Source organism: Glycine soja, chromosome 11, assembly GCF_004193775.1.
Source record: "Glycine soja cultivar W05 chromosome 11, ASM419377v2, whole genome shotgun sequence".
Lineage (NCBI taxonomy): Eukaryota > Viridiplantae > Streptophyta > Magnoliopsida > Fabales > Fabaceae > Glycine > Glycine soja.
Window position 1 is genome coordinate 48877996 of NC_041012.1, and position 20430 is coordinate 48898425.

Consider the following 20430-nt stretch of genomic DNA (forward strand, 5'->3'; position numbering starts at 1 on the left):
ACTAAAATGATAACTCTGGCTTTATTAGTATACGATGTTTTAACCAACTAAAATATTAGGTCAATTACTTTATAAAATAATTAATATCGTTTTATATGACATTATAATTTTTAATGTATATTTAATACACATATAAATTTACATAATAAATTTGGTGATAATTAATTTTGATATAATAATAAATTTTTAATAGCAAGTATGAACATATAGATTTTCAATCCATACACGGGTTACAAGTAAGCCTCTCAAGGATTACGAATCCGTAAGTTTATGGATTATGAATCTATACGTTTACTCTTACGGATTACAAATTCGTAAGCTTACTCATATGGACTATTAATTCGTGAGTTTCTTATGGATTAAGAATCTGTTTATTAGCAAGAGTAATTTGGAAAAAAAAAATGAAAAAGTATTGGGTGTACAAGAATAAATCACTGGGTGCACAAAGAAATTCTGCTTCCATGTCAAGCCCTCTTCTTTCTTGCTAGCCCAGTCCAAATACTCCAAAAACATTTCTTTAATATCTTAAAAAATAAAAATATATTTATTTTGTTTTATCTAGTTTGTCTTTGTCAATTATATGTTTGTGGTATGAAATCATAATAAATCTTACAAGTTTGATAATCTGAATACTTTTTCCCATTTATCTTTTTACTTTTTTTTTCTCATTTCTCTTAAACTAAACACACTTAAATCTATTACAAATTTACAATTATCAACTATTTTCATTCACTCTACTTTTCTTGTCCGTAATTACATCGACTTTATTTCTTCTTTTTTTTTCCTACTAAACACATTGTTATTCTCTATCATCGTCTATAATTTTAAATTTAATGATTTTTTTACTAGAGATGTAAATGATGCAAGTTACGTCAATTTTTGTCTATTTTATGCCCCAATCGAATGAAACAAATTAAGGTAGGTCGGATTAAATTTGTTATATTCTGTTGACGAACCCAAATTAAATCAATCATACCTTAATCTAATTGGTTCGATAGGTAATTGAATCAATCGATTAAAATATTAATCATTTAGAATTTGAAAAAATGGAAGAAAAAAAAATCCAAACAAATACAATATAAAAATAAGTAAGAAAAAGGCAACATTTCATAATTCATAGCTAAAACAATAAAGAAAAAAAAGAAAAAGAAAAAGAGAATCATCCTTATGAAAAAAAATGAGTCTGACACTGTATTGGTCATGGTAACCTCATATCTTATATATAGAATGTAACATTAAAAAAACAATCCAATAATTATTTAGATAAAGATTATCTAAATATATATTTTAGCAAAATAAAAAATAAATTAAATTTTTTTAATAAATTAAATTTTTAAAAAAACATATTAGTATAAAAAAACATATTTCAAAATAAATAATACCAATATTAATTAAATGTGTTATTACAGAAAAATAATATATTATTTTAGCCTTTTTATAATTTTACAATATTGTTTTCATTTTCTTCATTATATTACTTTTATTTTTCATTTTTTAATAATAAAAAATTGTTGTTGAACTAAAAAATGATTTTTATGTACAGACATTTGGCAGCTCAGCAGCAAGCATCTAGTTAATACTCAAAGCCTCCATCAGAATTCAGACAGAACCGTTTGTTTCTTAGAAGTTCGTAAATGATCAGAAGCAGAAAAGTAAAGGTGGTTATCACTACTTAGTAGCTAGTGGGTGCAAGCTCAAGGCCCACACTTGTCTGGTACTCGTAACACACAACATTTCACGTGGTCCGGTGCATGTGCTTCACAAATAAAAACGCCACAAAAAACACATCTATATGGTCTTTTCTTGTACGTGGCTCTATGCATCGATCATCACTCACCACACCACCACCGCTTTTCTCGTTCAAGCTCTTCCCAAGTCAATATCAATATTGTTTATACGTTAGTTGTCTGATCTCGGTGTACCCATATCTCAGTTGACCCCTTTTGGCGCCAACCACATTACATACAAATCACCAACCAAGTAAAGTTAATTTGAAGCCTTCCACATGCTACGCCACCATACCCCATCACCTATCATCAATCTTAATTATTAGTATCATAGTCGGTTGACAATTACACTTTTGCTAAAAAAAGTATGGTGAAAAATTAAACGGAGGAGAAGAAAATAATTAAATTTGGTGGAACTATCTTATTAACTGTACTCTATGAATCTCCTCCCTATGATCATCAATAGTAATCAATTGGAGTCTGCGGACAGGTTTCAATTTCATGATCAGATGATACAGCTTCTTTAATATAAGGTGGGGGCACATAGGGTGGAGGTGTACACCTTAGCAATGCCCAATTAACACCTTGGAAAAAGGGGTGGTGCTTGATGACGGAAGCACCCATGGTTGACCCTAGCCTCCTCGAAGGGTCCTTAACCAATAACTGTGAGATGAGGTCCTTTGCCGTGGCTGGCACGGTGGGTTCCTTGGGGAACTCCAAGGCTCGAGCCACAATGTTTGCTAGGGTTAGCTCATTGTCCATTCCCCTAAAGGGTGTGATACCATAGAACAATTCAAATATAAATATGCCCAAAGTCCACCAGTCCACGGCACTACCGTGACCCTCCCCAGACACGATTTCCGGAGCCAAGTACTCGTGGGTCCCAACGAACGACATGGAGCGGACATCAATGGGCTCGGCTACAAACTCAGGCCCATTGTGTTGGCTCTGCTTCTTCTTTCGCTTGCGTTTTGGGTGGAAACACGACACTGCGGGGACTATACAGTTGGGTAGTATGCACGAAGACGAGCTGAACTGAGTCTGAGAGGGTTCCACGCGTGGGCCCGTGCGAGGGGTGTTTTTCTGATCCAAGATGATCTGTGGCGTTGATGTGGAATCATCACATTTTAACGAGAGGTCAAAATCAGTGAGCATGATGTGCCCGTCTGATCGAACTAACACGTTCTCCGGCTTCAGATCACGGTACACTATCCCCATCATGTGAAGGTATTCAAGTGCCACTAGCACCTCTGACGCGTAGAACCTGTAAATAAACAAACACCACCTGGAATTACTGAATTAGCATTATTAACCACTTTGCTAAATAAATCCAAGTTTAAAATTAGTTAGCCTGAATGTACATAGTATGTATATGTTTTAGGGGTTTGGATAGGAGTATGATTGGCCTAAATTTGGAACAAAATTGCGATAATATCTATCTATTGGCTAAGGGAAAATTATTGCCCAACATGACACATAGTATGCATGCATAAGAATATTGGTTGTTAGGCCTATCGAAAGGACCATGAGGTTCAGACAGGGAAATATATCGTCTTGTTGTAGTTTGTCGTGGGCGTTAGGGCGTAGAGTATATTTTATTAGAGGCTAATGTCACACACTTGACACTTGAAGGGGAAATTATTATCCCTCTAGGAAATCAATTTAACTCTGGTTTTTATTTTTGTTGTTCGAGAATATTCTTCTATAATGTTTTTTTCTCAGACAAATAACTAGTTCTGTCGGTTGTAAGTTATAACTTGTAATGGTCACTGAATTTGCCGTATGTTGCGCGTAATATCTTTCAAGAAATAACAATATTCTACGTGCAAGAAGGGAGAAGAAAATGAAAAAAAAATGTCATTGGCACTGCCATATGTATGTTAAGAGTTGATTCAAGAAGTTGTATGTTTCACATAAGACGTACAAGTAATGACAACAAAAGGAAGCCGGAAAATACTCTTCATCCAAAGATAGGATATTCTTATTTTGAAATTTCTTTAAACTAACTCCACAAAAGGAGGACTTGGCTTTTGCTTCATTTTTTTTTACATATCAGTCTGTCTGAGGTAATTTTACTTAAGATGTAGATAGATAATAAATATGACACTTCTCCCAACAAAATTTGTCATTGTTAAAGATCCAATCTATTCCGCTGCATTTAACCCCAACTAAAAAAAATTCAATAAAAATTAAAATTTCCTAAAACGTCACGAAATAGACAAGCTATGTACATTTTTTTTCCTCATAAAAAAAGCAAAAATTAATCACGCTAGGATACAGAAAAAGATGTTGTAAAAGGGAGTTATAATTTCATACACGCGCTTTTTATAAAACATTTTTATGCTTTACTCACCCGCCCGCTGTTTCTCTCTTAATTATGAAAAATTATACAAATAGAACTCCTCTTAAAAAAATTAATAGCAGAGATACGAACTATAAGAACCGGATTTTGGAATAACATATCCCAAAAAACGGGGAAGAGTGCAAGATTAATCTCCCATATAGTTTAAATAAAATAAAAATCCAGAAGTCCCGCAAAAAAATATGGATTCGATGATAGAGTGTATCAATTTCCCCTGAGATCACTCATGAGTTTCTACAAGAAGTATTTATGAAAATGTTTTAGAGGAGACAGAATAATTAAAAATTTAATAGCGAAGAGCTTGTAGTAGCTGGAAAGAGAGCATAATATAAAAGGCAACAAAGCATTACTAAAAGAGAGTAGAGTGGAGTGAGGAAGGAAGGGTGTCGTATTGAGTTTTAAGAGTAGCGTTTTAGCTAAGGCAGATGAAAGAATGATTATCCAATTATTGTTTGATTAAGCAACACACGTGGTGGCTCAGCGCAACACGGAATGGAAGGGTTAAAGTAAAGTAATAAATGAATGAGTTCGGGCTGTCAAAAAATGAATTGGTGGTTAAAAGAATGAATCAGTCTACCAATCTATCATAAATAATTACTCAAAATGAAAGTATCGGATTTCGATCAGGAGAAGAATGCTCCGGTGGTGACAGCGCGTGGGTCCCACGACCCATCGATGACAGTGAGACAGAGAGGGAAAGGAGGAATTGGAGCCTACCAGAAGAAGACGTCCCTTTCATGTTTCGTCGTCCTATAATAATAACGGTTATAGATTCCCGCGAAGGGAGCACCTAGGCTCGCCCACACCCGATTCCTCCCTCTATCCTTCATTTTCAATTTCAAACACTGGAACTATAACTAAATAAGCAACCGTGTGTATGGAAGGCAGAGGATTCGATCCTAACAAAATGGTGTAATGTATTTGTGATGAGATGATGATACCTGACGGCGGGTTCCGGGAAGCGTTTGTGGGGCTGTCGTTGGCGTAGGACGTGGAGGTCGCCGCCGGGGCAGAACTCGGTGAGGAGGCAGAGCCATTTGGCGGCGTCGATGGTGGCGTAGAGGGTGGGGAGGAAGGGGTGGTCGAGCGATTCGAGAATTTCTCGCTCGGTCTTGGCTCTTCCCTCCTTGCTGCGGCTGGCGAGCTCCTTCTTGTCCATGACCTTGGCGGCGAACATGACGGAGAGGGAGCCGTCGTTGAGTTCGGCGAGGTAGACGGAGCTGATGTCGCCGGAGCCAAGGCGGCGGGAGAAGAGGAGGTCGGAGGGGAGGATGCGGCGGCTGGGGGAGTCCGATCGGATCCGGTGGATGGCGGCCCAGCGGGGGTCGGAGGAGGGCGCGTGGGGCTTGCTGTTGGCGGGGAGGTGGGCGGAGGAGGAGGCCGTTAGGGTGGTGGTTTCGGAGCCGAAGCTGGTGCTCCGCTTGATGTCCGCGGTGGCGGTGGAGGCGAAGCTAAGACTCTGAAGGTCGTCGGTAAGATCGTCGAGCCATGGGTCCATTGCGTTGGAAATGGAAAGGAGTGAGTCTAAGTCTGCGTGCGTGTTTTTGAGTGTTATAAGGGGTTGGGGTTGGGGATGAGGAAAGTGAAACAAAACGGGGTTCCCAGTCTCACTCATTCCTCTGATTTTCGTTTATGTTCCTCATTCCTATCTCAAAACGGACGAAACGGGGGGAACTGGAACGTTCGCTTTTGGGCTTTTAAAATATAATAATAAGACTGGCCTACACAAAATGGGCCTTTAGGATAATATGAAACAATGAGTGTATCACTCGTTTAATATCTGAAATTGTAATAATTAATTATATTGGTATCTAATATTAACAAAATTATCAAGTGGTCCCTAAAATGGTAAGTTATTAATTCATTTATTCCTTAAATTTTTAATAATGGATCAAATTGGTTCCTATTTGTTTGCTCTTTTGAAGAGAAAAAAAAAAAGACAAGATAACCATAAAATTATAATTTAGTCTTTGCTAGTCAATTGGTTTTACATTAATCTTTTGATCTACTTGTGTAATTACACAACTTAATTTTAGGGATTAATGTGATATCATTTCTTCCTGAATAATTCAAAAGACCAATGCAAAACTTATAGACAAGGAAAGAAAAGGGACATAAAGAAAGAAAAATAAAATTCCAGAGGATAAAACCAATTATTACTTCATCAATGCTTTGCTCTTTTTCATCATGTGATATGACAATCGTGTATATGAATCTAGTTTACTAAGAATATTAGATGACATCAACTAACAATAAAAGGATTAAATTGGTTAATGATTTACAATTTCAGTAATTATCTTTTTATATATATATATATTTCAGGGATCAATGCAATCGATAATTATAATTTTAAAGACTAGATGAATTGATAATACGCAATTTCAACAATTATTTTACCATTTTATTAATTTTAAAAAAATAAATTTCATGCACTAATGCTGGCAAAACAGTATTCACCTTTTGTTTTGGCTCATTGCAGTATACATTATGAGTAGGTGGGCCGAATATCATAATGTAATGAACGTCACCATTTGCATAATGCTGACCAATCTTTATTGTATAGTAGGCACTAACCGAAGCTTCCGTTTCCATTTAATATGCATGCATTGGGTCATCGTTTTCCTTTTAGATTGAAGACCGATATATATTTATCCCATGCATTATACTCTAATTGGTTTGTGTCAAGAGATATCTAAAAGCTATTTTGGTTATCATGAGTCATGTCTAAATTCAAGACCCCTCTCACGTCAATTGGATTGGAAATTCAACGTATCAACAAATTATCACCATAAAAGACAGCCACTTAAAACCACATCACTGGCCCAAGCACACCACCAATGAGGGGTCCACTATATGGCCTCACCACTATTATCGCGTTAATTGTGATTAATTATTAATCTGCAATGTTAGTTTGTGTTTATAATAACATAGATAGCTTTGTTTGGGTTCGGGTAGTCGTTTTCTTTTTTAGGTGTTCCATGGAGAGAAAGTTGTTTCGTAGACTTATCTAGTAGTGCTTTGTTTTGTTCGAATGTCTTCATGGTCAATTCCTCTCATAATTTAGAATTTGATTTTGGATAAACCATGTCCCCTTTGGCTTTTAATTTCTTACTAACAGACCAAATGTGATGTTCAGTATCCGTGCAATTTAGCTAATTAAACATATGCTACGTCTCTGAAATGAAATAATTTTATCCATCAGTTATCTCCTACCTTTGCACGGTAGTTGAGGATTAGTCACCCATCACGTTTTTATATGTTTATCTAGGGAGAATATGTTGTAAAAATTAGTTGGTGATTGAAAAATAAGTTTATTAAATTATAAAATGATAAAACGTGATTTATTTAAAAATGGATAACAAGAAAATCAAATAATTTTAAAAAAATATTATTTCAAGTAACGTTTTAAAAAACACTAAACAAGTTTTTTCATTAATAAAAAAAGAAAAATTAATTAAAATATCTTCTTAAATATAGCCCTGATTGCACCTAAAAAATAAATATAAATATATTATATATCTACAGCTTAATGCAGGTTTTTTTTTTCTTTAAAGAAATCCCGGACAAAGTTGGTTTAACGATGCGTATTTGTGATAGAAGGGTAAATAAATAGAATTTTTCGATTAGAAGGGTAAATAAACTTTTTAATAAATACCTAAAATATAATAAGAGGTAAAGTAAATTACTTTTTTTCATATATTTTAGAGTAAATTATACTAACCACTTATAAGATTTCATAAAATTACACAAACATTTGCTGCTTTGTTGCTTTTAAGGAATTTTAGTATATAATTTTTAAAATCAAGAGAATTAGTGTATGAGAAAATAAAAGTAGGAAAGTTAATTTTGTGTAATTTCACAATATTTTAGTAGCATTCAGTATAATTCAGTCCAAATTAAAATTGATTTATGCAAAAGTTAAAATTAACTTTTGAAAAAACTAAATGAAAAATAGTTTTTATAAATTAACTATACTAAAAGAATTAACCTTTCCGATTCACACAATAGTTTTCTATTGACTAACCAACTAATTATTTCTTCACAAAAAAAAAAAACAAATAATTATTCATACGTATCTGTCTTTCTTAAATAACAAGTTATTGATTCGAATGGTCTTAAATTTGATCTTCTTAAATAATGTCTTGATATTACAATTAATTTTAATATAATAATGTATTTTTTACATACATAAATTTTAAATAAAAATCATACGTTCTATAAAAAATTATACATATAACAAATTAATTATTAAATCAAAATTAATTGTTACAAAATTTATTATGTGAATTTAGATATACATTAAATATAAATTAAAAATTTTAGTGTTATATATAACGAAATTAATTATTTTATAACATAATTGACTTATTAGTTCAGTTGGATGTACTAGAAGAAGTTCACATTTCAATTTTCAACAAGCTTGGCCATATTAGACTTAATAATTTGATAATTCGAGTATAAAATTACAAGGAAATGTTTTTCTAAGAAATCATAACATTGATTTGGTACTAAAAAAAATTTAAAGATTCAACTTCCTCCACTAATAATTAACAACTAAGATTTATTGATAAAAAAAATGATATATTATTTTAGAAGTATTCATAGATCAATCAAATTTATTGATAAAAAACATAGATCAATCAAATTTTATGAAGATTGGAAAAACTCAATATGGAAAAGTGAAAAAAGAAATATGTAGTATTAAAAATATTTATTTAAAAGCATGTAAGCCAAGTCTAATTACATTAATAAAAAAATTAAAATAAAAAATGTATCCAAAACATTCAGTTTGGAAAATTCTAAAAAAAAAGACTATTTCATTAAAGAAAATATTTTTTTTGATTAAATAACCAATAAATAAGAAAAATAATTAAATCTAAAAACTAAAAAGTGTGATAGAATAAAAAAAAATACTTAACTATATGTAAAAAATATTATACTCCAAAAATAATAATTTGAATTAATAATATAGGGCAAATTATTTAAAAAATAAAAATGATTGTGTCAAAAAAATAGAAAGATAATGCACTCATTTTTTGATTATGAAATACCTAAAAAAGAATGTTAGAGAGTTGGGGGCATAGGAGTGAAATACCAGAAGATTCTAGGAACTATGCGAGATGAAATTGTGACACAAAGGACAAGGCGAGTAAAACTGAAACTTGTATATCGACAACTCTAGAATCATTTCCTCTGTAACACCTTACACCCTTCGTGCAAAGTAAGTATCTCCTCTTTACACTGCGTGAGCCTGACTTCTCCCAATTCCCTTTGCTTTGACTTTTCTGTTTCTTTATTTAATTTTTTCGATAATTTCATTTCATTTTGATTTTCAATGATTTTGTTATTTTGCCTATCTTATTTGTTGTTAATTTGCTCCTCGTGATAGTGTCTGTATTTCGATGGATCCAATGCTTTTATTTATTTTTAATTCAGTGTCAGAACATACGTGTTAGCTGGTTTATTTGATATAATTTAATGTCTTGAGACTGAGAAGTTACAAAGTAGTATAGTATTATGGTATTTGCATAGAGCAGAGCAGCCAGCTAAGAATTAGTTACTTGTACTCAATGACTGTCCTGTGTGAACTATAGTTGTCTGCAACTTGGGTGCTAGATGACACTTGATAGATAACTAGACGCAATACAAGTGTTAATTTTGTTCATGTCTAATATAACATTTTATATGTTATCTCGTTATATTTGAATGTTATTTATCCTAGATTTGTTACATTTGTATGTATTTTTTTTATTTTTTTTTTTGCTTTGGAACAATACTAGTGAATTAAATGATATTTGTTGTTGGTCACCACGTACAATTACATAATGTTTCATCATTGTCATTTCTCCTCTTGTTTTCATTCTTGATTTAGCTTCAGGTTTGTTAAATTTGTGAATTGTGGATTTTTTATTTTATTTAAATCCTGTGGGTACAATGTTGTTTGTTTCTCTCATGACATCTTTTCCCCTTCTTTGTAATGGGGAAAAGCATTTATAAGATAATACATTATGCAGAATGTCAGAACCACCGTTTAGACCACGAGAGAAACTTATTCAGAAGCAAAAGTATTTCCATAATATCCATAAACACACATACTTGAAAGGGCCATATGACAAGATCACATCTGTTGCAATACCACTTGCATTGGCAGCATCTTCGTTGTATCTGACTGTAAGTAATTTGTTTGGTAATCACGTACTTTTCAGAAATCTTGATATAATAATCTGTATTGACTCTGTCAGATTGAATATATGAATGAGTCTCCTCTTATATTTATGGTGCAATATTAATACATTTTTAACATTGATTTACGTCCTTTGTTCAGGGAAGAGGGAACTACAATATGTCACACGGAATAGGGAAGAAAGAATGACTTGCAAGGTGTTTTGTGGAACATCCTGAGATTGAGTTACCGCTGATTTTCTTTGCTTGCATATGTTTGGTGCCTTAATAAGTTTTTTAGTTTTGAAGACTTTTATAACCCACGGGTTCAAAAGTGGGAATGAATAGAATAGGGTTTTTTCTTTGTTTCATGGAACTATTGGTGATTTAATACTTGTGTGTAATGACTGGAAGCTCATGTTCATGTTTACGTGTTCCTTTACACGGCAAATTGCAACCCAGACAGACCCAATAGATAACTGCAAAGAAAAAACCCACAATAAGCAGAAAAATTATCGAAGTCTTATAAAAAGGATATTAAATCCTTACAACTATTATTGATGTCTTAAAAATATATAATAAAAAAAATATTATAAAAAATGAGGGAAATAAATAGAAAATAATAAAGAGTACAAAAAGCAATACCCAGCATTACTTATCACTTAGTTTAAGATCACATCAATACATTATCATTCATATTCTATACTTCCATTATTACATCGCATATTTTTCATTAAATTCCAAAAAGCCTATTTTAGAATATAAATTTATATTTTAAAATAATTTTTTTAAATATAATGGGAGATGCAAGACGTAATAATGGAAATGCAGGATACAATAGCCCAATACATCAATTTAGGATTTCTCAAGTTGGTCCTTATCCAATCTCTGCACAGTGATACCCAAAGTTGAAGCAGAATACTATAGCAAGTTACCAACCGAATGACTTCGTTTCAACACTCGTTTTTTCTAGTTGATTAATTGTTGAGATTTACTATGTTGTGTTTTTATGTCGTCTTCTTTCACACCCGTATATATACTTAGACCCATTTTTACATTTCAATTGCTCCATTTTGTGCACTTAATCCATTTTTTTTTTCTGAACTCAATTCATTATTCTTATCTTAGTTTTCTCTAGTCCAACGTAATATAATCTTATTTTTTAACCGATATAAGGAAAAACAAATTATTTAATTACCTCGATCTATTTGTTCTTAACATAATTTGTCTGATTATTTTATCCTCAACTGAAATAATTTGAAATTATATTAAATAGATGTTAGAGCATATTTTTCTAAGTAACATTTTAAAATAACATGTTAAACATGTAAGATATGTGATCGGAAAAAAACAAATACCAAAAGTATGGATATTGCGGAATTCAAAGAAAATATGGTAAATTGTTTTAAAATGGTACACTTTTCTTTTTATTTTAAATTTCAACATGTGTTTTGAAAGTATTTTTATCTCTTTTCTGTATTATTTTTTTTGTATGATTAGTTGCTTATAATATTAGTTTTTTTTACATCAATTTAAAATTAAAATAACATTTTCAAAATAATGAAATTTTTGTTTCAGCCAAAATAATAATATGATTTTAAAGATGTGCTTAATGTTGGATGTCAGAGTGTATGCTTGAATTAAAATTTATAAATTTAAACTTGAATGAACTTTATTTAATAAATTAACTAAATATACTTTTAAGCTCTTTTAACTTTAATCCATACTAAATGTATGAATTTTTTTTATGTGTATACTAAGTGTATGTTTACCGCTCCAACCTCTTTAAAATTACTTTCAACCCAAAAATAACAAGAGGCATGCTTTTACCAACATACTTTAATTCAATGTAAGTTCTCCACCTAAAACCAGTTATCGAAACAAAGCTTAAGCAATTTTCTCTCTCTGATTTAAAACTGAATTTCAAGATAAAATTCAACTTATAATCAGACCAACTCAAATTTAAATAATAATTTTTTCAAGTTTATTTCTTAAACACAGCTTAGTTGTGTTTGGTATAGGGTGAAAAAAATTAAAATGAGAGAAATTTTTATATTTTTCACGTAACTTGCATCTTTTACTTTCTATTTTAATTTAAAAATTTATTTTTTTATTTTTTTTCCTCTAAATCAAATACGTCCTTAGAGTGGTCTGACTCTAAACTAAAAATTAAATATGTTAGAACCGTCAACCGTCTTGGTTCAGCGTATGTCGTCTTATGAAATGGCCTTCCGGTGGGTCTGTTTGTGATTGAGTTTGAACGTAGAAGTAGTGCTTAAATTCAGTGAATGTGATTTGGGGCGGGGATGTTTAATTGTTTTGAATTCAAATATCTCTTACTCGTTTGGTTACAAAGTTAATTATTTTATTTGAAATTAATTTTTATAAAAAAAGGCTTTATTCAAAATAAAATTGTTCAAACATAAAATTAGATTGTTAATTGGGTGTTTTGGAGAAATTACAAATGGGTGCAGTGTCAACCAATTGTGGAGGTGGAGGAGAGTAGCAAGAACCATCGTGGGTTCCGGTGAGAGGAGAAAAAGATAATAATAAAGAGTAATAAGGGCTTGCTATTAGTTTGTAACACACACCCGGGAATGTTGGGAAAACATATAAGATCATATATGATAGATTCTCACCAAAGTATCAAATATTGACCTGTTTCTATATAAGTCATAAGTTATTTTGAGAATTTCTCTATTTTAGATAAGTTATATCACTTGATAACTGACATGACTTATAAGGACAATTTGGACTTTTATGCTCATGAATTAGATTTTTTTATCTTAAAGTACCATCTAATTATACCAACAATTTTAATTTCTAAAATTTTTTAGGACCATTATTTATTTACTAAGAAAAAGAAAACAGTTTCTATTTCTCTTTTAAATTTTTGTATAAATAAATAAAAATTATATAACTGTACGTATGGGCCAAATACGTAACGGTGCCCACCACTTGCCTTGTCCACAGACCACACGCGACAACTAATCCCATTTCTCTTTTGAGATTATATCAAATTAATAGTAGAAATTGATTAAACTTTAAATTAAGGTCTTTATATTTATGTAATCATACTTTCTATTTAAATAAAGGTACATAAATAAATATTTATCCAGTAATAAATTATTTTAATTAAATATATACTTTTAAAAAAATATTTACTGCTATTATTTTAATAGAAGAATTTAATGATAAAATGTAAAAAACTATTTAAACTCTGTCTAATAACAATTCTTGTCAAACAAATAGTATTATGCATGTATCTCTGCCCAGTACCCCAATTGTACGTGGTCACATGGGCATGAGTCCCATCTGCATGAATTTCGAGATTATGATTTTAATACCAACATTTCTGTAAAAGCATTGAAGTTATACTGTGGACGGAATTGATTATGGTATCGCAAGGGTATGTTTGGAAGAGGTTGAAATAGAATGAAAGAATTTTTTTTTTTAAATTAAGAAAGCAGTTGATTTTTTTTTAAAAAAATAATTTTTATTTTGTTTTCTCTCCAATTAAAATTTTAAAGTTTTCTTTTTCTCTCTTATGTTCCCCCCTCTTTCAAAAATAAAATAATTATATCGTGCTTTGCCCACGTGATACAACTGATTTGCTGTTATCCACGAGGTTAGCGAGATTAATATAGTTGATTATTTCTTAAAGGTAAATTTTTTTATTTATTTATTCCTTAATAATTATACTTAAGATGGCTTTTTTCAGAAATAATCAACTATATTAATCTCGTTAACCTCGTGCATAACAGCAATTACCTTTAAAAAAAATACATTAAAATGTATTAATAATATTAAATATTAAATTTATTTTTTTAGTCATAATTTTCAAGATAATAATTAGTAAAATAATTTTAAAAATTCACGTTTACCAAGAATATTGAATGAACGAACAAAGTCAAAACTACACACACTCTAACACGTTGGAAGTTGAAACGCTTCCAAAAGTCAAAATCACACGTGGACTTTTGGTCAATTCCTCAAGTGGATACACCAATGGAAATTCAGTTTGCTTTGAAACTTGGAACCAAGGCTACCAACTGTCACAGTGTCACTAATTCTTCTAGACAAAAAAAAAGTGTCACCCGAATTCACCATTGTTGGGTGCGTACCGACCCCATATTGCATTTGACATTGGAAGAAAAAAAGTTTAATTATAAAATTTATCTTCTTATTTTATCTATTACATTAAATTAGTTTTTCATTTATTTTTTAATTTAATATTTAAATTATTTTATATTTTAAAATTTATTATCTTAGTTCTTATGTTTGAATTTACTGTTAATATTTTAAGAGAAATTAGAACCATAATCCTTGAAGAAAAATAAAATATTCTTTTACCATTAGACTCAAATACTAATTTAAATATTTACTGTCAAATATAATAACAATATAAGTTTTATACGAAAATAACTCAAAATTTAAATTTTAATAATTTTTAATTTATTATATTTTTATAATTTTATATATTATCTTTTAAAATAATATATATATATATATATATATGATTAAATTTTATTTTCACATAAATTAAAATATATATGTTGATATAAACTTTATTTTTATTTTATATATTATACTTTTATAATCTTATGTATTTTTATCACATTATTCAAAACTTATTTTATAAAGTAAATATATAATATAAATTTTGTCTTTAATATATATATATATTTTTTACATAAATTATAACTTCATAAAATGACAGTATTCTAATTGATGTGAAAATAAAATTTAATCTTATATATATTATAAGCTAAATTGTAAATTTGGTCCCTTATTTGTTTCAGATTTTGATTTTAGTTTCCTTATACTTTAATTCACTAAGTAAGTCTCTCATTTATGTCCTATTCCGTTATTTCAATCTCCTAGCTCATAATTTAACGTTGACTGTCACATGTCACATTTTGGTTGGATGATATTTTGATGCGTCATTTTAATGTTGAAACCATTCCAAGGAACACCTCCTTCAACATGACAACACCCAATTGAGAAAGAACCCTGCTGTAACACACTTCTCAGTGTCTTTGCCATTGGCCTCACTGAACACCTCAAAGACTCTTCCACATTTTACCTTCCCAACAAAAACACTTCCTCCACGTGCTTATATTACTTCAATCTTAGGCTTCATGCCTTGTCAATTCCACCAAAGATGATTCCTTTAAGCTTCCCTAACCCAACACGATTTCTTTTCAATGCTTCTGTGTGTGCAGGCATTAAAACCACGAATGATTGGAGGCAAAGGGTGGGAATGGTTAACCTAGTAGACACATCTTGCAATGGAATTTTTTGATTTTAGAAGGGTAAGCTTAGGGACTTTCAACTTGTCTGGGGTAATTACCAATCAGGGTTGAGGTAATTATTACAGATGGTTAAAATGACGCACCAAAATACCATCGAATAAGAACGTGACATGTGACGGTCAACATTCGCACGTAATAGTCAACATCCAATTATGGGTTAGGGGACTGATATAATGGGATTAGACATAAATGAGAAACTCAATTGGTAAATTAAATTATAGGGGGATCAAAATCAAAATCTGAGATAAATAGAGAGACCAAATTTACAATTAAACCTATATTATATTTTAAAAGACAATATATAATATTATAAAAATATAATAAATTAAAAAAGAATAAAATTTGAATTTTGAACTATTTTTGCATAAAACTATACTAATATTATATTTTGCACTAAATATTCAAATGAACACTTGGATGTAGTGGTAAAAGATTGTGTTTCTTACTTCAAGCACCATTGTTCTAGTTCTTTCTTAAGTATTTTTTAAGAAAATATTACTCAAAGGGAATAAATTTTTCAATTAAGTCAAGAAAAAAAAAGTTTAAGTATAACCTTTTTTTTTTATCTTTATAACTTTTTTTTATTATTATAGTCATTCTAAATTTTGTTTGTTTTAATTTCCATAGTCGTTGTTCCTTTTTGTTAAAAAATATTACATGACAAACAAAATTATGACAACATTATATTATATTATCATAAAATTTCATGTCATTATTAATTTCATGAATTAAAATAATAAAAATCATATAATTTATAAGAATTAAAATTAAAAAAGTAACATATGACAAAAAGTTAAACATTTAAGTATCAATTTAAATATTAAAATTTATAAATATCATCATTTTGTTTGTCATATCATTATTTTTATAATGGAGACTAACAGTGATAATAGAAAGTAAAATAAAGATAATTTATGAAGAATAAAAAAAGTTACAAAGATAGAAAGTAAAGAAACACAAACTTACAAGGATGAAAATATACGTATAAGCCTTTGAGTAGTATTTATTTCCTTTTTCTTTAGTTTTAGATTAACGACAATAGTCCTAGTTTTAGCTCTCTGTCATCTACTACTACGTATTCTAAAATAAAAACTACTACAATTTAAAAAATTTAAATCTATTTATAATTAAAATACCACTTGATATTTAATTACTAAGTCATTATTGAATTGGTATACACAGGGTGCATGTGTTTGACAAAAGTCTCAATTAATTGTATTTGGAGTTCATTACGGCGTGGCAATTTAAACTCACGGCCGAGTCCTGATCAAATATTTGCCGTAGTTGAATTCGGCTTAAATTGTGAAAACAAACTTGGATGCAACATTTCTGGAAATGCATGCGATGCGACCTTGCTTGTCGAATCAAACCCCGTTGACTGCTCATCACTCCTTATGCTATGTAAAGTATATTCAATATTTTGGTTTACCTCAAATAGATAGAATAAGTTCTATTTGAGGTCAACCATTCCACCATCAATTTAATGTGACGTTTTCATATTATCACACGTTGTACTTATTTTTTCGGTTGTAGTCAGAAACATTCCCACGATGATCTTGACGGATACCCAAAATGCTTCCAACTTTGACATTTCTGTGTGTTAATTTTGTCCGGTTTCTTCCATCATTATCTCCATTCTCCACGCACCGTGCGATCGATGCAAACCTACGTAGGCTGCTTCTCGGATCTAAGTCTCTTAATAATCATGCATTCATATCCTCTCAAACACACTCGTCCAATTTTAGACTTAAAAATATTCAAGATCAGTGTCCAATTAATAAATAATTGTCTTTTCTATTAGTTTAATAATTTCTGATTTTTGTCACCAACCTTGGTGACTAAATGTGATTCCATAAATGTGTGACACGTGCTGTTCCTTCTCCGACTCTGTCGCTTTCTCCAAACCTCGTCGTATGATTGTAGTATAGTATATCAAATTTATATTTTTTTCTTTCTCCACCTTTTATATTTGGTTCAGAAAACTTGAACTTGAATTACTCTTTTACACACACATATATATATATATCACTCCCAACATGATAACATCCACACCTTGATTACACAATAGCAATTTTATTTTTGAAACTATACCCATGGATGTTACAATGAAGAAAGTAGAGAGTGAATCTCCTTATTATTGTTCCTCTTCATCACCATCATCCACTTCCTCTGAAAGCAAACTCTCATCAGCATCACCGTGCAACCCGAACTCTTCACCGGACCCTTCATCGTGGCATGCAGAAACTTCAAAGAAAGTGGTAGTGTTGATCCCTCACAAGAGGAAAGCGGGGAGAAAGAAGTTTCGAGAGACACGTCACCCGGTGTACAGAGGGGTTCGGCAGAGGAACGGTAACAAATGGGTGTGTGAAGTTCGTGAACCGAACAAGAAGTCGAGGATATGGCTCGGGACATACCCTTCGCCAGAAATGGCAGCTAGGGCACATGACGTGGCCGTCCTAGCACTTAAGGGCACCTCTGCTGTGTTCAATTTCCCTGATTCGGTTTCTCTTCTTCCGGTTGCAAACTCATCTTCTGCTGCTGATATAAGACTTGCTGCATCAAAAGTTTCATCGGTTTTTGGCCCTTCTTCTTCATCTAGTTCCCGCGTCGAGACTAAGCCTTGTTTGGTTGATGGTTTTGTTAAGACTGAGAATAACGTTGATGAGGTCAAAACAGTGTTTTTTGATGAAGAGGCGTTCTATAATATGCCTGTTTTCTTAGATAGTATGGCAGAGGCTCTTCTCATTACTCCACCTTCTATGAAGAGAGCATTTGATTGGGACGAGGTTGATTGTGAAACAGACCTCACTCTCTGGACAGATTAATACTATTAGACTATATGGTATTTCTGTCTTGTTATTCAACTTAGTTGTTTAATGGTAGGTTAACTTATAAGATGAGGATTTTTTGTTTGCATCACGGACACTGCTTGTGAAGTGGACAAGAAGAGAGAGAAAAAGAATAAAATACCTGTTGGCTGTTTTTAAAGACGTAAATGGAAGTACAATAAAACCTGATGTAAAACAATAAGACTCTGAATTTTGCCATTATAAAAGTGAAAAATTACTTAGTTTTGTTCCATATTTTATATCAATGACAATGACAATGACCATTAAGAGGAGAATTGTGGTATGAGATCATCACTTAGCGGCGACCCCGATCAATAAAAAAGCAACACATGTATAGCTTAAAAGATGTAAATTGACGGGAAATTATTGAAGGTAATTAACAACATTTGCTTTATCAATTTAAATGAGAGAACAATTGAATCTTAATTTCTCACTTGGAGTCTAACTCATTAAGAATGTATGTGAGTTTGTTGTAAACTTTTTAGTATTTTGAACTTACTTCTTACTAATAAAAATAAAATTTATATCAATGACCAATAATTTAAAGAGTTTAATAGGGATGGAACTGATAACTGAATAGAAATTATATTTGGTATAGTTATTATTGTAAAATTAATAAACCTATTGTATATTTTGATTTGTCATTGATAAAACTCTGGGAATTAATGCACATATTATTTATTCTAATTTGAATGTACGTCTATATTTTGGTATATTGATCGATCTTAATAAGCTAAAACACGCTTGACGCTTCACTCGGTGAAGGTACCTATCGGGAATCGACTAACAAACGTTAACGTCAACTTGATTAATGCTTCAAGTTCTCTCATTTCTCGTTTCTTTTCTACAACCAGATCTTGAGAAAAAAAATATATTATATGGTATGAGATTATCATAATTTCAACTAATCTCCTTATGATATTAAGTTGAACGTTAGCAACTCTGTGTTGAAAATTGGAAAACTTGATTATGTAATGTATTACATAAAAATTGACAGAGACCATAAACATGGCCATATTTGGTTTGTCAGTAGGGAGTCCTAAATTTAAATTGAAAAGTAAATTCATTTTGGTAACATGTTTAATTATTCTCAAAAAAACTGTTTGCCCATGAAAATTTAATTTTACGTAAAAACTCAATTTTATTTTTACAACCACAATGCAAGTTCCAAATTCCCCTTATTAGATGATTGGATTCTTGAACCGGATACTGATCCATTGATTAGTAACACAAATTTATTGTTCTTTGACACTGTGCGTAATCAGAAAAACATGTCAAAGCAATGCAAAGACGGAAAGCCATTGAAAGCAAATAGATAAGAATCAATAAAGATTTTGATTCATGTCTTTCTAGTCATTTTATAAATTAGTTCTTATCATATTAAAATATAAAAAATAGTTTTTATATTTACATTTTATATCCGTTATGCAAATAAGTTTTTATTGTTAAAATCTAATATTTTACTGTTAATTATATGTCTACGAAATCTTTGTCTATCTAAACAAATTTATGTGACACATTTTTAGACTGAATTGAAAAATTATGATAAGTTAAAAGTTAAAAATCCTTACGGCCTAGTCAACCCTCTATTTCTATTCAAGCCTCTTGCACTTCATCCTCTCCTCCCATTCCCTCTCATTATATCACCAAGTACACTGTACATGTGTCCACTAGCTTGCTTGTTGCCACTTCCCAGTAACGCAAGTATTTTCAGCAACTTAATCTACAAAAGGAAAGTAGCAAATCTAAGCAAAAGGAACAAGTAACATGCAGAAACAAAATGGTCCTGACGTCCTGTTCGGATAAACTTGTCCATAAGCACTTGTATCCAAACAGGAGAATTAATTAATGTTGAATTTAATAAAACCTGAATGAAGGGTGCAGACATTTGATGATAATCATAATTCTTGGGCAAATTTAATGCCTGAATGAAGTAATCATATTCTACTGAAGGCCATCACCTCACGCGGTTCCTGCTTCGTAACTTCCTCTCTCTGGATTCTCTCTTTGACTCC

General features: G+C 31.1%; 3 protein-coding genes across 5 annotated transcripts; 2 read left to right on the forward strand and 1 right to left on the reverse strand.

Annotated features, from left to right (window-relative positions):
* Nucleotides 1–1555: 1555 nt before the first annotated feature.
* LOC114374886 (serine/threonine-protein kinase D6PKL3-like) lies at nucleotides 1556–5801 on the reverse strand. Of its 3 annotated transcripts, XM_028332605.1 has the most exons (3): nucleotides 5031–5801; nucleotides 2157–3012; nucleotides 1556–2030 (listed from the first exon to the last, which is right to left on the reverse strand). In XM_028332605.1, the coding sequence occupies exons 1-2, from the start codon at nucleotides 5702–5704 to the stop codon at nucleotides 2187–2189; spliced, it is 1500 nt and encodes a 499-aa protein (XP_028188406.1). In that variant the 5' UTR covers nucleotides 5705–5801; the 3' UTR covers nucleotides 1556–2030; nucleotides 2157–2186. The 3 variants fall into 3 exon arrangements, with proteins under 3 accessions (XP_028188406.1, XP_028188405.1, XP_028188407.1); XM_028332604.1 differs by having other exon boundaries at nucleotides 1556–3012; XM_028332606.1 differs by having other exon boundaries at nucleotides 1556–2991; nucleotides 5031–5800.
* A 3380-nt stretch (nucleotides 5802–9181) lies between these two features.
* On the forward strand, nucleotides 9182–10681 carry LOC114374147. Its single transcript, XM_028331755.1, has 3 exons — nucleotides 9182–9310; nucleotides 10104–10260; nucleotides 10415–10681. The coding sequence occupies exons 2-3, from the start codon at nucleotides 10105–10107 to the stop codon at nucleotides 10460–10462; spliced, it is 204 nt and encodes a 67-aa protein (XP_028187556.1). The 5' UTR covers nucleotides 9182–9310; nucleotide 10104; the 3' UTR covers nucleotides 10463–10681.
* A 6958-nt stretch (nucleotides 10682–17639) lies between these two features.
* LOC114373384 (dehydration-responsive element-binding protein 1F-like) lies at nucleotides 17640–18391 on the forward strand. Its single transcript, XM_028330848.1, has one exon. It carries the CDS (start codon nucleotides 17660–17662, stop codon nucleotides 18389–18391), a length of 732 nt encoding a protein of 243 aa, XP_028186649.1. The 5' UTR covers nucleotides 17640–17659.
* Nucleotides 18392–20430: the final 2039 nt, after the last annotated feature.